Raw genomic sequence first — 15,154 nt, forward strand, 5'->3', positions numbered from 1 at the left:
TCTAACTCACAGCAAGAAAACAAATAAGTGTATATCCAAAGATATCAAACTATTCATTTAAAGCAACATTAGCTGCTGCAGAGCGAGATAGAGAGATACTCTGACACCAAACTAAACTGAAGTGACAGTAGTTGGGCCTTTCAACCAGATAAAAAAAAATCATGGCAGTAGTCCTTTCTTTCTGTGCCAACATAAAACAGTTCATAGAGGAGACGGAATCTTCTCTTGCCATTGCTGCATGGCACTGTGCATCAGTAAAGTGGTTCTGATGAAAAGCAGAAAACAGGATTTATCTTTTTTTAAAGTTGACACTGCTAAATTTAAGTGGGCAAACTAAATGCAGCAGTTTGCTTTTATGGTTTACATGTGACATTCACAGGGGTGGATGCACTGAGGAGGTCTCATCACACTCAGTAAGTGGATCCTTTCCTCTCTTAAATTGTTATTTAGTTCTGTTCTTCAGAGAGCAGAAGCAAAGAACCTGCAGGTGGTGTATCCGGTCAAGATTCAACACCTATTGAGCATATATTTGAAAGAGTCTCAAGAAAGAGACATTAAAGCTAATTTTGCTCCAAAATGATTCTCTCTATGGGCCACCAGAAGAACTAAAAAAAAATTTAAACAGAAAGAAAGAAACATTAAATGAGGTACAACACTTATATCCACATTATGTAAATGGAATGACCCATCTGCCTGCAGGTGAAGTACCCCTCTGGCTTCAGATGCACGGATGTGTGTGTTTTGCTGTGAACTGTGCGCGCTCTGCTCTCGGTCCTGCATGGCAGCGAATCACTGCAGCACAATGGAGACGTGAGAAAACAACGCTGTGTTTCTAAAATCACACCGCCGCTATCGAGCAACCTTTTTGCGCTCTTTTCTCTTCCTACAATTACCAACTTTACACCTTGTAGATATTTGATCATAAGTAATGGAAGTCGCTCCAACACTCCTGTTGCTGCTGTGCGGTCTGCGCGTTTCTCTGGCGGCTGATTGGGAGTTTACCTACCTCGGTGATGCCATAGACTACAAGGATCCCTGTAAAGCCGGTACAGTGCATTTTATGGTTTCTACGAAAAGATCGTTTGCATTTCTTTTTGTGTGTATATAGCTATGTGTGTTTTGCCAAAATCCATAGCCCAATAAAGGTCATAATCACTGTGACCTACGACATTTATAAAGTTAAATGTAGCTCTTAATGATGTAGATGTGAAGACAGTTAGCAATTTAGCATTACATGTAGGCAAAAAAAAAATTGCAAAAGATAACCTCCATATTTTCATCCTATTGTTAGTTAATTGACAGTTAATTGAGTGTTAACCTGCATAAGATGAAGAACTAATACTTTCACAGTCAAACTTGTAATTTCTTCATGTGTTACTTTATTTGAAGATGTTTGTACCACTATACTTGCTCTGTGGGAATCTGTTTAATCTCGGTTTAAAGTAAAACAAGTGTATTGCTATCATGGTTGAGACAAATCACTTGACAACTCTCGAGTACTGTTCGAGTATAGGTAGTGATGGAAGAAGTACAACACTATGAAAATACTCCATTACCAGTAAATGTCTTGTATTTATGGTTTTACTTGTGTAAAAGTACAAAAGTATAAGCAGCTAATTGTACTCAAGTATCAAAAATAAAAGTACATACATATTAGGTGACAGTATGGCCCCTTTTATGATGCTGTATTATATTATTAGATAGTTATTACTAATGCATGTAGGTGCACTCTTATTGTTTTAGTTGAGATCATTTTAACTATATGGTAGTTTCATCTACAACAAAGCATCGTATTTTATGAGCAAAATATAGATTTTTAAATTGCTGTAATAACTACAGCTGCCAAATAAATGTAGTGGAGTATTTATCTCTGAAATGTAGTGGAGTAGAAGTAGCTTAGAATGGATGTTCTCAAATGAAGTACAAGTAAAGTTGTACATCGGTGCAGTACTTGAGTAAATGTATTAAGTGACATTCCACTGCTGGTTTTAAGTTTAAGGGATCATAGGTTTGAAGCAAGTCTCACATGTTTATGTAAAATAAAAAAAAATTTTTTTAAATAAATAAAAATAATCTAGAGTTAAAAAGAAACATCCAATAAAACATAGCTTATTGATATTATATGCAGATATTATACAGGACACTGCTGACATTTCAATTGTGCATCATGAATTAAATGTCAAAACTAAACTAATTGGCATGAAGCTGCCAGAGTGTCTTTCATTTAGTAAATCTGTTTGCCTTCTCTCGTGTTAAAGAATATACAACTTTTCCATAATGGAACACGCCAAACAATTACTTTGGTTATTAGAGGGCCTCCAGCTGGTTGGGGTCCCTTTTCACTTGTGACTTCTGAAACTTTCAAAACACACCACTCTTCTTCCGCGAGGCAGTTGCCTGGAGACTAGAGGTCATTGAGGCCGTGCCAGCGCAGTCCTCGGCTGGACGCTGGTGAAATCCCTCTGGCTTCAGGGCATGGGGTGCACACTGCAGGGGTGACAGTCATTTACAGTCACCCTTTGCATGAGTGAATTCACTTCAAAGGCAGACACAGGGCCTGCTCTGTCTTTTCATTTGGACTTTCAAAAGTTGTTACATCACATGGCTAAATTAGGTATTTAATGGGAACGACACTAGTGAGCTGTTCTGCTCGACTAGTAAAACATGAGATCTATACAGGAGGTCATAATAATGGAAACAAAATGTTAATCCCATAGAGGGAACAGAAAACATGGTCAGAATGTGTGTGTGACGTTTTGAAGCCTGGATTTAGATTTACCTCTCTGTGTCGTCTTTGTCAGTTACCGGAGCAAGAAAATCCTAATTTGGGCTTCAGAATTAGCTATTGAGATTCTAATGTCTTGTGTGTTGTGGTTTGACTTTGTATTTCAATCACAAGTTAAAGGTTTTCCCACTCCCTTCAACACGTTTTGTTGGAGCCAACAATCCGACTTTAGTCCAATTTTCTGTCCAAGACAATCATTCCAGCTTTTGGCATGTTTGATTTCTTATGATTGCTCTTCTTTGTCTCCCAATCTTCAGCTGCTGAGGTTGAATTGACTGAAATGAACCATCTTTTCCAGCACATGTTGAGTCTTCAGCACTTTCACCGCTTTTATCTTCCAGGTTCTATGCTATGCTGCTATGTAACATCAACATCAATTACAAGTTAAACAATAATAACAATCAATTACAAGTAAAAGTCCTGCATTCAAAATGTAATTTAAATAAAAGTGAGTATTATTAGTAAAAGTCGCTTATAGTATTACAAATAAAAAGCACTCATTATGCAGAATGACCCCTTTCAGAGTTGTATATAGTTTTGTGGACTCACATTGTAAGAATACCAACATATTTTGTTATCATTGAGTTAATGATTCTGAGCAAATTTTAATTACAAACATGCCAAAATTAGCTATTGAAGTTTTTGATTTGTAAAGATTTGTGTCTGATGTGCTGTATGACAGTTTGGTTATTTAATGTGTAGTTTTGCTTACATTTGTCATGTCATGACGTATTGGCCTGTTATTACTGAAAAATATTGATTTCAAATATGTGTAAGTTTGTGTTTCAAGTGTAAGCAGCATTTTAATGTTGTTACCTCTTTTTCTATGGTCTATGGTTCTAACTGGTTGAGGGGAAGCTAATTGTTTGTGGTTTAATCTAACAAGTAGACGTAGATGTGTTTTGTCTATATTAGATAAACTAACTGTACAATACTAGAGTAAATGTACTTAATATCTTTCCATTTTAGTTTAGAAAAGAAACACACTCAATCAGTGGTAAATGATACCAATGAAGATCACCTTAACCCCTATTTTAAAAGTCTCTGTTTGGTGTCAAAGGGCAAAATCAGATCATGATTGCGATCATTCTGTCTACATGGCAATCCATACTTGGCATATTACAGTATGTTAAAAGATGAAGCCTGAGGCTGACATTACTATGCTGTTAAATGTGATCAAGAACACTTCTGGGCCTCGTACAAAACACAAGAATAATGTGTGGGATCTCCATGCTGCTAAACACACACACAAAACAAACATACAGTGACCCAGTGTTCAGAGGATAATCACGATTCAGATGGTTGGTCACATGTGATTCATTTGAAAAAGACAATGAGTTTCCTCTCATCATTTTTTGCCACTGAGAGAAATATGTTTAGTCTGTATGGTAAGGCTGTTAAAAGCTGCACTACTTCACCATATCAGGCATGTGAAGGTCTTTGCTCTGATGTATAGGACTTTACTCCTGGGTTAATGAGTTGCTGAGCATGAATATGGAAACATATCCCTGACCAGGGCACTTCAACAGAGTTGTGTAAATTTGGGGAAAAAACAACTATGCAGACGTCATAGGCCGTTCATATGAAGCTCCTATAATGGCTCTTAATGGTTTCTTAAAGGTTCTTTGCCATTTGAGTGTCTAAGTCCAGCACAGTGTGATCACAATCCTGTAAAGTATTCAGTTCACATCTTCATTCTTTAAAATGACGCAGTAGTTGGACAGTTCTCTAATATGTTTTAGTTTCTGTGCTCAGGAGGTGTGTTTACTGATCAAACAGACACATGGGGTCCCATTCTTTTCAGGACAGAGATATGCACTAAAGACACAATAAAGCATGCAGTGAGTTTGGGCTGCTGTTTGCAGGAAAAGAAAACTACTAAAATTCAGAGATAAAGTTTAAAAATCAGTTAAAACTGGTTCTGTCTGTGCGGAGCAAATCATTGAACCCACTGCTCAAACACCATACTGCATGTAGTGAGTGTGAGCTAGTGAGCTTTGAGTGACTTGCTTTTTTGCCAAGAGTTGGGTGCGAAGATTGATACTATTAAACTTGAAGCCACAGCCAGCATATGGTTAGCTTAGCTTAGCTAACCATAGAAAGACTGGAAATGCCTGGCTCTGTCCAAAGGTTTAAACAAATTGCCTAAAGCTCACTAATTCACATTTTTATATCACATTTGTTTTAGTTCTGCACATAACCCTCCATAAAACCACAGTGTGTTTTTACACTTTGGGTATTGTACGAATAAAACAAACAAGGTAATGTGGCAATTACTGCTGGCTGTAGCTTTTTATGAACATGTAAATTTATTGTTTTATTTATAACATTATTTCATCTTCATGTATTGTTTATCTGTGTGTTCTTCGGTTTGCCCCAGCTGCCTTTTTGGGAGATATCGCTCTTGATGAAGATGACCTCCGCATGTTCAAAGAAGCCCACAGCAGTGATGGAGCACAGCACACTTCCCAGACCAACCACACAGACTCAGGTATCAAAGCAGGATTACATTTACTAATCTATGAATAATTCTGACTCAAATAATAAATAAGTGAGTTCAAATAAAGGGATTATGATCAATGCAGATGTTTTACAGTTAACAGTTCCAGCGTCAGGAGGAGTAAGAGAGCTGCAGACAGAAAGAGTCTCCATCGTCGAAGGAGAGCAGCCACCTCCAGACCTGAGCGAGTGTGGCCGGATGGCATCATCCCGTATGTGATCAGTGGGAACTTCACTGGTGAGTTCTGAATGAAAAATGATTCATATATTCTCACATCTCTATAGTAGTCTGCTGTATACAGCCAGCATGTGTCCATTGCCTTGTGCGGGTTTGACATTCTGAAGCTGTCAAACTCTAATTCCCATCAGGCAGTCAGAGAGCCATTTTCCGACAGGCGATGCGTCACTGGGAGAAACACACTTGCGTAACATTCACTGAGAGGACGACTGAAGAAAGCTACATCGTTTTCACCTACCGACCTTGTGGGTGAGTTGGGTGCTCATTAACCATTTTTAAATCATTTATTTGGTTTGTTTCATTTAATGCCTCAGCCTGTAGGCCAGTGTCTTCACTCACATCACAGAAATTTTGATTGATTTTGTTTCTACTGTGCAAGGCGTTTATTGATTTCATTTTATGTGATGTGAAAGTCACAGTGTTTTATCTTCCTTCAGCTCATTGTTTTGGTTTTCTGGCCCAAAACTTTTTTTTCTGTTTAGTTCACTCGCACTGTTCTCATCACCGTTATTTTTAACCACAGCAGGCAACTGTTTTTATCGAAAAAAGCTCTAAAGAAAAAAACAATATACACTACCTGCCCAGCACCCAACAAGAGACAAAGTTGGCAATTAGCTGGTGAACATAGTGGAACATTTAGCAGCTAAATAGCCCAATATTTCCCTCAGGAGTTGGTGAGCAAAGCAGAGCTAAAAGAAGAGTGATTCGTCAGGTGGCCGGAAACACATCTCCAAACGAATGCTAATGTTGCTCCGTGTCTGCTAGATGTGTAAAAAGCAACTGTTTCCTAACATGTTCATGCAAACATTATGTTTTTATGTGACAAATTACAGACAAGAGTCGGCTAATTAACTATCGAAGTATCCGGAAATAAATGGAAGGCAATGGCTGCCAGGGGCTGTAGAAAAATTACATCAAAGAACCTAAAACTGTTAAACCTGCATTCTACAAAATGTAGGTGTTTGAACTTGCAAACACATGGTTGTATGGTCCTTTAATAGTCACATGCAGCAAAGAATCAGTGTTAGTTCTGTCAGTGCTCCAGGATGTGGAGCTAAACAGTGTCGCCCCCCTGCAGGTGTTGCTCCTACGTGGGGAGGAGAGGTGGCGGCCCTCAGGCCATCTCTATAGGAAAGAACTGTGATAAGTTTGGCATTGTGGTGCATGAACTCGGCCACGTGATCGGTTTCTGGCACGAACACACACGTCCAGACCGTGACGAGCATGTAAGCATCATCAGAGACAACATCCAACCAGGTACTGTTACTGTGTTGAAAAGAAAAGTGTGAAAATGTGTGTGCTCACTGACCCTCCAGATGTTTCTCCTTGCATTCAGTCCACTGATTATCTGTAAATGAATAGGACAGGAGTATAACTTCCTGAAGATGGAGCCAGGCGAGGTCGACTCACTTGGGGAGGTATATGACTTCGGCAGCATCATGCATTATGCAAGGAATACATTTTCCAGGTTGGCATTGTGATCCTTCTTATGTTTTTTTTTTCCTAAAGTTAGTTTTGTGTTAAAGCGAATGCAAGGATCACTTTCATTTCCTAAGTGTACTTTGTTTTCAGCTCCACCGTTGTTCACATTAACAGGCCATTAAACAGCTCCACAAGGGCAATTATTGGCTCAAGAGCCTAACTGTTGAGCATCTGGTGATTCACTCTGTCCACCCTGCCTGTATATTTTAACTGGCAACATACAGTGCACCAGCCTGCTCCTTAACCAGGCAATCATCACCACTACTGTACCTTACTTGTGACAATCAGTGATTAAACTCTGTTGCATTTCTGGCGTTTAGAGTTTGAATTGACTACATATTTCCCTGATAAGAGTTCTGACTTGTTATTGTAGTTGCACAATATTTAATACAGGGTTTATGGTCATTTGACCTCCCTAACTGCCCTCTAATACCATGCTGCATTATCAGCTGATCTACTACACTGACCTGGTGTTTGTCCTTTCATTCAGCTCTGCTAAACAAGCTCCATAGGAAACCTCAGGGGATATGATCCTTTATTGTCACAGAAATGGTTTCACACTAGTCTCCTTTTCATTTCTGTCTTGTGCATGTTGTTGCCCCGTTGCTTTTCTCTGTGCTTTGGTTTTTTACCTCCATCGCCGCTTTGCTGGTCTGGGTCATGGAGGCGAGCCAAGCTAAATAAAGGCCTGGCAGTTTAGGCTTTGTTGAACAATTTGGGCTGGAGTGGCCGTTTTCTCTGGCATTCAGGAGCGGGCTCCACTGAGCCGGCTGGCACAGTCGAAAGGCCCCATTCAGAGTGCTCTGTTTGCACATGCCTGTCATTCATGGGTGCATCACCATGGGAACTGTGCAAGGGTGCGCTCCAAATCTAGTAAGAGATTATCATAAGAGATTATCAGAATCAATAAAGTATCAAGGTGTTGAACAGGAGTCGGATCTTAAAAAAGAAAAAAAAAAGAAATCTGTCTCTCTGCGTGAACCTTTGAAAAACAAAGTGAACAGCTCACTTTTGTGATTCGTCTAAAACAGGGGCATCTTCTTAGACACGATCTTGCCCCGTTATGACGTCAATGGAGTCAGGCCACCTATTGGACAGAGGACCAGGCTGAGCAAAGGGGACATTGCACAAGCCCGAAAACTCTACCAGTGTGCAAGTAAGCTGCGATAATAATAATTTTAGACTTTCATTTTCAAAGCCAATTAGATATTACACATCATGACTGAATGTGCACTGTTCTTCATTCTGAGACTTTAATGTTATTTCTCCGATCTATTATAATATAACCATGTATGTTATGGTGTGTTGTTGTTAAAGGGTGTGGGGACAGCCTGCAGGACAGTGCAGGAAACTTCTCTTCTCCTGGTTTTCCGAACGGCTACTCAGCGTACGCTCACTGTGTCTGGATGATTTCTGTCACTCCTGGAGAGAAGGTGAGTGATGGTTAATAAGTGGAAGCATCAATTCAATAAGGGCTAGACACTTCACCAGATTGAGCAAGTTACTGACTTAAAGAAGTCTTAGAGTCTGCAACCTCATTGTTAAATGCCACTAAATCTAGACTGCTTCTTTAAATCTTCATACCAAATTTTTCTTGTAACAATCTGCCCTCCATGTCTGTCCGTGTCTCCTGTCTCATAGATTGTGTTGAATTTTACTTCCATGGACCTCTTCAGGAGTCACTTGTGTTGGTACGACCATGTGGAAGTCCGAGACGGGTTTTGGAGAAAAGCTCCTCTGAAAGGTCTTTAACTTTGATATACAATAGACTCCCTCTCTCTCCGCTGAGTATCATGTCATTAACTTGATGCAGTGTCTAAGCACCGTGAAGTATTGTTTTTTCATGCACTTTGGCAGGCCGTTTTTGTGGAGACATGCTTCCAGATCCAATCATCTCGACCGACAGTCGACTGTGGATTGAATTCAGAAGCAGCAGTAGCTGGTTGGGCAAAGGCTTTTCAGCAGTCTATGAAGGTAAAACATTGAAAATATGTGGATTTTAATACGCTCTTTTTATATGCTACATTCTCATGTGAACCATTAGCATTTACAGTAGGTTTTTCCAGATTTTCCATTTCCTTTGAATTGTATAATGTAGGCAACTAAAGGTAGAAATACAGAAAGCCAATCTCTGAATGAAACAAATCACTTCTCACCTCCTGTGCAGCCATTTGTGGGGGAGAAGTGAAGCGGGACAGCGGCCAGATCCAGTCCCCCAATTATCCTGATGACTACCAGTCCAACAAAGTGTGTGTATGGCAAATCACAGTGGCAGAGGGTTTCGATGTTGGCCTCTCCTTTCAGTCATTTGAGGTAAAATAACTTTTATTTTGATTGTCTACATGTTAATTAAAGCTGTGTAGTGAGTAGTTTCTGTCAGCGCATCCACATGATACAAGCCTTCAGTGATCGTGCACCACCCCCACCCCTCCTCCACGGAGTTACTTGTAACCAATGAGGACACGGAGAATTAAAAAAATGTGATGGACTCTTCAAAAGAGGTAATTATCTTCGCTCGATTTTCTGCATGTCGAAAGTCGCCGGACGACACTCTTTTCTAAACATAGCCATACTGAGAAATACAGAGAGAGTTTTGTGGAGCTGGTAATCTTAATTAGCTTTGTATCAACTCAATGGCTTGAATGAAACAGACATTCATTAACATAAAAAGTTACATACTAAAGGAAATATCTCCAAAATAAATGGTCAAACAGAGAGAATGCTTCACAAACCACATGTTCCCTCAGGTAGCTTGGAACTTTATTTTTGGTAATTCTTACTTTTGTGTCGATTGCCAGGTCATTGAAAGGCAAGAAGCACCATAATCTGCTGTAATGTCTCTTTGCACACTTCTCTGTCCTTGCTTCTACTGCAGATTGAGAGACATGACAGCTGTGCCTACGACTATGTGGAGGTGAGGGATGGCAGCTCAGAGAGCAGCCCGCTGCTTGGTCGTTTCTGCGGCTACGACAAACCTGACGACATCAAAAGTAGCTCCAACCAGCTCTGGCTGAAGTTTGTGTCGGATGGCTCAGTCAACAAAGCTGGGTTTGCGGCCAACTTTTTCAAAGGTCAGTAAGTAATTTCAGTCACAAACTGACAACGATAAAAGAACATTTGGTTTAATTTTGTCAAATATTTCATTTGGCAGAGATGGATGAGTGCTCCAGACCTGACAACGGTCACTGTGAGCAGCAATGTCTGAACACGTTGGGCAGCTACAGATGTGCTTGTGACCCCGGATATGAGCTGGCAGCTGACAGACGTAACTGTGAGAGTGAGTGTAGAGCACCACTCCACACACTAAAAGCCTGCAAGCTACTAGTTCAACTCTAGTACGCACTCTTCTTCAAGTGTAGCACCCTCCTCTCACTGCAACATATATCCAATGCACCCTTTTGATTACTTCAAGTGAAAGTTTGCCATTTAGGGAAATACACTTATTCACTTTCTGGAGGAGAGTACATTTAAAGGATCAATACCCCTCTAATATCTTTCTGTTAAATATAAGACTACAGCCTGCAACAGGTTAGCTTAGCTTAGTTTAAAGACTGGAGATAGGGGTAAACAGCTAGCCTGGCTCTGTCCAAACGTAATTAGATCTGCCTTTCAGAACCTGTTTGCCCCTGTTTCCAGTCATGAAGCTAAGCGATCTACATACAGTTGTAGTTGTCGAATTTGTTGAATTGAGTTTCTACAACAACAAAATAACCTCAAACAGGCCTGAAGACAGCAGCTGGGAACTATCGACTTAGACAACAAGATCAAAAATATGTTTGTTATTTATTTAAGTTTTTATAATGAACACAGGGCATTGTTAAAAAGAGGTCTCATCTCTTTTGCACAGTTGAGACATGACTCCCTGAGAGTCTCTCTTCTACCACAAGAGGGCAGTACCTTGACGGTACATTACAGCACTGATTTTATTTATCTAAACAGTACAAATAGGAATTACATTTCCCTTCAGTACAATTTGGTGAATTTCTTGATTTTTATAGAAGAAGAAAAAAATGATTCTTTAACCTTTAATAACTATGATTTATTCCAGTACCACAATGTCCTGTTACATTGATTATACTTGGTCATAACTTTATTTCTTGAAATGTATTTGTAAGTAACAGAAAATGTAAATTGAGAGATTTTTTTTCTGCAGATAAATTATTAAATAATAGTTTGAAGAATTTACAAATTCATACAAATGGGTGATATGTAATTTATGTTATGCAAGTGTTTCTCTCACACTTCTACCACTGTGTTTTCTCCCACCAGCAGCTGCCTGTGGTGGGTTCATCACCAAGCTTAATGGCTCCCTCACCACCCCCGGGTGGCCCAAAGAATACCCACCCAACAAGAACTGTGTGTGGCAGCTGGTGGCACCCATTCAGTATCGCATCACTCTGGTGTTCGATGTGTTCGAGACCGAAGGGAATGATGTAAGTTAATGAAAGTGATGTTTTTCTGTTAATTGGTAATATATCATAGTCTTTCTGCAGACATTTTCAGATACATACAGATACAGACACATCAGATAACCTGCTAAAATCATTCATAATTTCCCAGGCAAATTGCCGTAAGTAAAATTGTCCAGTGTTTACCATCAGGTGTGTAAATATGATTATGTGGAGGTGCGCAGTGGGTTGACTTCAGACTCAGAGCTTCATGGGAAGTTCTGTGGAGTGGAGAAACCCGAGGTCATCACCTCCCAACAAAACAACATGAGGATCGAGTTCAAGTCTGACAACACTGTCTCCAAGAAGGGCTTCAAAGCTCATTTCTTCTCTGGTAAGTCATGAAGAGTGAAGTATTCCGGAAATACTGAGGAAGTATTATGTAATGTCCAAGACTCGGTACAGTAAGAAGGTCAAAACCATCACTCTACTCTGATAACAATGCAAGCAGCTGTCTTCAGTTTCTGACACAAGAGTGGAGGCAGTGTTGTTTGATCTAATTTTGCACAACTTATAATTTAGTGGCATGGTTTGTGTTTAAGTCAAATAAATCGCTTAATTGCACATTGAGAATCACATTTTTCATTATTTACATTTATTCTTATTTCGGTCCAAGTCTAGTGTTTGTAATTCTTTTTAATTAGTATTGTAAAGAATATTTCATTGCAAAATACTATTCAACAAACTTATAAAAATATGGAGAGTGCTTAATGCCACATCAGCTTGAATAAATATTCTGTTCTGTGGGCAGGAAGAACTGATTTTTTTGTTTTTTTTACTAACATAAGGCTCTCACCCAAGAGATGTTTTGCTGAAAGATGACCCAGGGTTGTTTCATACTGCAGATTTTTCTTCCTTGAGTAACACAGAAAGCCTTTGTGTCTGCACTCAGCAGCAGATCTGGGCCTAAAATGTTAACTTGATATGTTCTGCAAGTTTTCTGCTGCCTGTTGTGACAGATTCACATGTTGTGCAAAGGAATTTTGCATTACAATTCTTTAAACATCTCAACAGATATAGACGAATGCTCCAAAGAAAATGGTGGCTGCCAGCATGAATGTGTGAACACCTTCGGGAGCTACAGCTGTCAGTGCCGCAGCGGCTTCATGCTGCATGATAATAAGCATGACTGCAAGGAAGGTACTGAAGGTGTTTCTGCTCTCCCCTCATATATACATATATATATATATAACCTTTATTTGACCAGGAGAAACCCATTGAGATTAAGAATCTTTTTTTCAAGGGTGACCTGGATATGTTTGATTTAAAGGGTAATTTCACTCAAATTCCAGTCCTTTGAGTTTATCACCCCGCCCTGACCTCGTGAAAATCAGCTTACACCTGCTGGGACCATTTAAAGTCACGAAAGGACATAATCTGGGGCGTTCAACTTTCTTACTTTGTTTGATATATCTTATTTTTATATACAGTACATGGATTATCTAAGTGTGGATTGTTTATTGGCACTACTTGTAGCTACTCATTATGCCTATTAAAAGTAAAATACCCCAGAGGACACTTGTGTTGAAGAGGAGGAAATGATGTGACCACTCAGTGATGCAGCTTTCATTGTTTTATTCTGAATTGTTTTTCAGCGGGCTGTGATCATGCTGTCAACACTGTGTCAGGCACAATAAGCAGCCCCAACTGGCCTGATAAGTATCCCAGCAAGAAGGCCTGCACCTGGTCTCTGTCTACAACCCCAGGCCATCGTATCAAAATTGTATGCCAATGGATGTTTTTTTTTTATTTAAACTTTTTGTCAAATTAAAGACTTGAAAAACAACTTATCAAGGTAATTCATAGCTTTTTTTAAACGTCTCGCAGGTTTTCAATGAGATCGACATGGAGTCTCATCTGGAGTGCGCTTACGACCATCTGGAGATCTACGACGGGCGTGACACCCGTGCCCCGATTCTTGGACGCTTCTGTGGCACCAAAAAACCTTCTCCAGTCGTCTCTAGTGGCAACAAAATGTTCCTGCGTTTTTTCTCTGACAACTCAGTGCAGAAGAGAGGCTTTGAGGCTTCATACAGAGCAGGTGGGCAAATCAACCATAACTTTTCTGCCACCAAAAAGCCTGGAAAATGAGTAAAATGGCACTTTGGAGAAAGAATAGATTACCAAAAATGTGACATTTTAACTATGGCTTTGTTTTCTGCTGTGTTTAAAAAGCTGCATTCTTTCCTCTCTTTTACGAGTTCCTCTTTTTGACCCTCTAATTTTGTGGTTGTGAATTCCCAGAATGTGGAGGAAGCCTGAAAGCCGAGGTCAAGACAAAAGATCTCTACTCTCATGCCCAGTTTGGAGATAACAACTACCCCGGTGGCTCCGACTGTCTGTGGGTGGTCTCTGCTGAGAAGGGTTACGGAGTGGAGATCATCTTCCAAGTGTTTGAGATCGAGGAGGAGACAGACTGCGGGTATGATTATGTGGAGCTGTATGACGGCGCTGACATCAAGTCTCCGAGGCTGGGACGGTATTGTGGATCTGGGGTAAGGCTAAAAATATCAGTCGTGTGTAGTAATCACTATTTAAATTATTCTTCAAAAAGCATCTCTCTTTGTCTTCTTCCTTTCCCTCAGGCCCCAGAGGAAGTCTACTCAGCCGGGGACGCCATAGTTTTAAAGTTTCACTCAGATGACAGCATCAATAAAAAAGGCTTTCATGTACGCTACACAAGCACAAAGTTCCAGGACACGTTGCACGCAAGCAAGTGACTCTCTGAAACTACCCCAAGCCTAAATGGAGACTTCACCCCTAACATTTGGTCAGACACACCCATCTCCAGGCGAGGAGTGAATGCATGGATTGATACCACAAACACCAACCTGCATACTTTACATTCACATCTGTTAGACAGAGTGAAGCCATGCAGACAAATTGCATCTTTACTCTTCCTCATTATATAGCTATATAGGATGAAAGGCGGGGACTAATTTGCATTGATTATTTCGAGTATATTCAGTGACACCGCCTGTAATGAGCTGATTACGTCATATAACTGTGTTGAGATATAAAATGTATATATTATGAAATAGTGTTTTTAATCATAATATCAACTGTGTCACTTTTTCTGGGGATGAAAGTTCACTTCTAATGAATGGAATGCACTTTGTTGTATTATATCACTGGCACATGACAATAATAATTAGTATGGAGGACAAAAAAAAATCTAATATGTTGAAAGTTCAGTTTTTTACTTGGGTGAAGTTTTTGAGTTCACATCCAGTACATTAACATTCTCTCACAGCATATTTTGAGTGAGTATATTGAGCCTGTGCTTTTTATTCTCTTGCAACAAACAGCAGTACAGCATGACAATGGATGAAATTAGCGCCACATTCTTCAATTCATCCAATATTTTCCCTTTACATCTGCTCATCAGTAAACATTTTCTATACTGACCTTAAACAGCTAAATATTTAGATTTTGCTTTACCCTCACTGATTTTATTTCTTAACTCGCTCCAGTGATGTAAAAGTGTACTCATAAGGTTGTCGGTACACTGTGACATCACCGATGGGTGTGGTTACAGGTGCAACAGAACCCACATCTTGTAGGGTGTGGTCAGAAGAGCAACTTGGAACCAGAGAGGAAAGTGAAACACTGCTTTTCAGCCTGGTATTAAAGGAGGAAATTCACTTACAGGACACACACACACACACACACACACACACACACACACACACACACACACAC

The 15,154-nt window shown here is 39.8% G+C and overlaps 1 protein-coding gene across 3 annotated transcripts; it reads left to right on the forward strand.

Annotated features, from left to right (window-relative positions):
* The first annotated feature begins 244 nt into the window (after nucleotides 1-244).
* On the forward strand, nucleotides 245-15,035 carry LOC116035078 (bone morphogenetic protein 1-like). Of its 3 annotated transcripts, none has more exons than XM_031278015.2 (20): nucleotides 245-413; nucleotides 5,166-5,276; nucleotides 5,382-5,522; nucleotides 5,654-5,771; nucleotides 6,601-6,779; nucleotides 6,885-6,990; nucleotides 8,036-8,160; nucleotides 8,322-8,437; nucleotides 8,646-8,748; nucleotides 8,862-8,978; nucleotides 9,172-9,317; nucleotides 9,880-10,075; nucleotides 10,156-10,281; nucleotides 11,274-11,437; nucleotides 11,606-11,786; nucleotides 12,467-12,592; nucleotides 13,048-13,175; nucleotides 13,280-13,493; nucleotides 13,697-13,947; nucleotides 14,038-15,035. In XM_031278015.2, the coding sequence occupies exons 2-20, from the start codon at nucleotides 5,210-5,212 to the stop codon at nucleotides 14,170-14,172; spliced, it is 2,739 nt and encodes a 912-aa protein (XP_031133875.1). In that variant the 5' UTR covers nucleotides 245-413; nucleotides 5,166-5,209; the 3' UTR covers nucleotides 14,173-15,035. The 3 variants fall into 3 exon arrangements, with proteins under 3 accessions (XP_031133875.1, XP_031133873.1, XP_031133874.1); XM_031278013.2 differs by lacking the exon at nucleotides 245-413 and adding an exon at nucleotides 741-1,046; XM_031278014.2 differs by lacking the exon at nucleotides 245-413 and adding an exon at nucleotides 741-1,046 and having other exon boundaries at nucleotides 11,277-11,437.
* Nucleotides 15,036-15,154: the final 119 nt, after the last annotated feature.

The sequence above is a fragment of the Sander lucioperca genome, chromosome 1 (assembly GCF_008315115.2).
Source record: "Sander lucioperca isolate FBNREF2018 chromosome 1, SLUC_FBN_1.2, whole genome shotgun sequence".
NCBI lineage: Eukaryota > Metazoa > Chordata > Actinopteri > Perciformes > Percidae > Sander > Sander lucioperca.

Coding starts and splice junctions, on each gene's coding strand:
- LOC116035078 (XM_031278013.2), top strand. CDS start 929: ATGGAAGTCGCTCCAACACTCCTGTTGCTGCTGTGCGGTCTGCGCGTT. Junction 8,438..8,645: donor CTGTCACTCCTGGAGAGAAG/GTGAGTGATGGT, acceptor CCTGTCTCATAG/ATTGTGTTGAATTTTACTTC. Junction 10,076..10,155: donor TGCGGCCAACTTTTTCAAAG/GTCAGTAAGTAA, acceptor TTCATTTGGCAG/AGATGGATGAGTGCTCCAGA.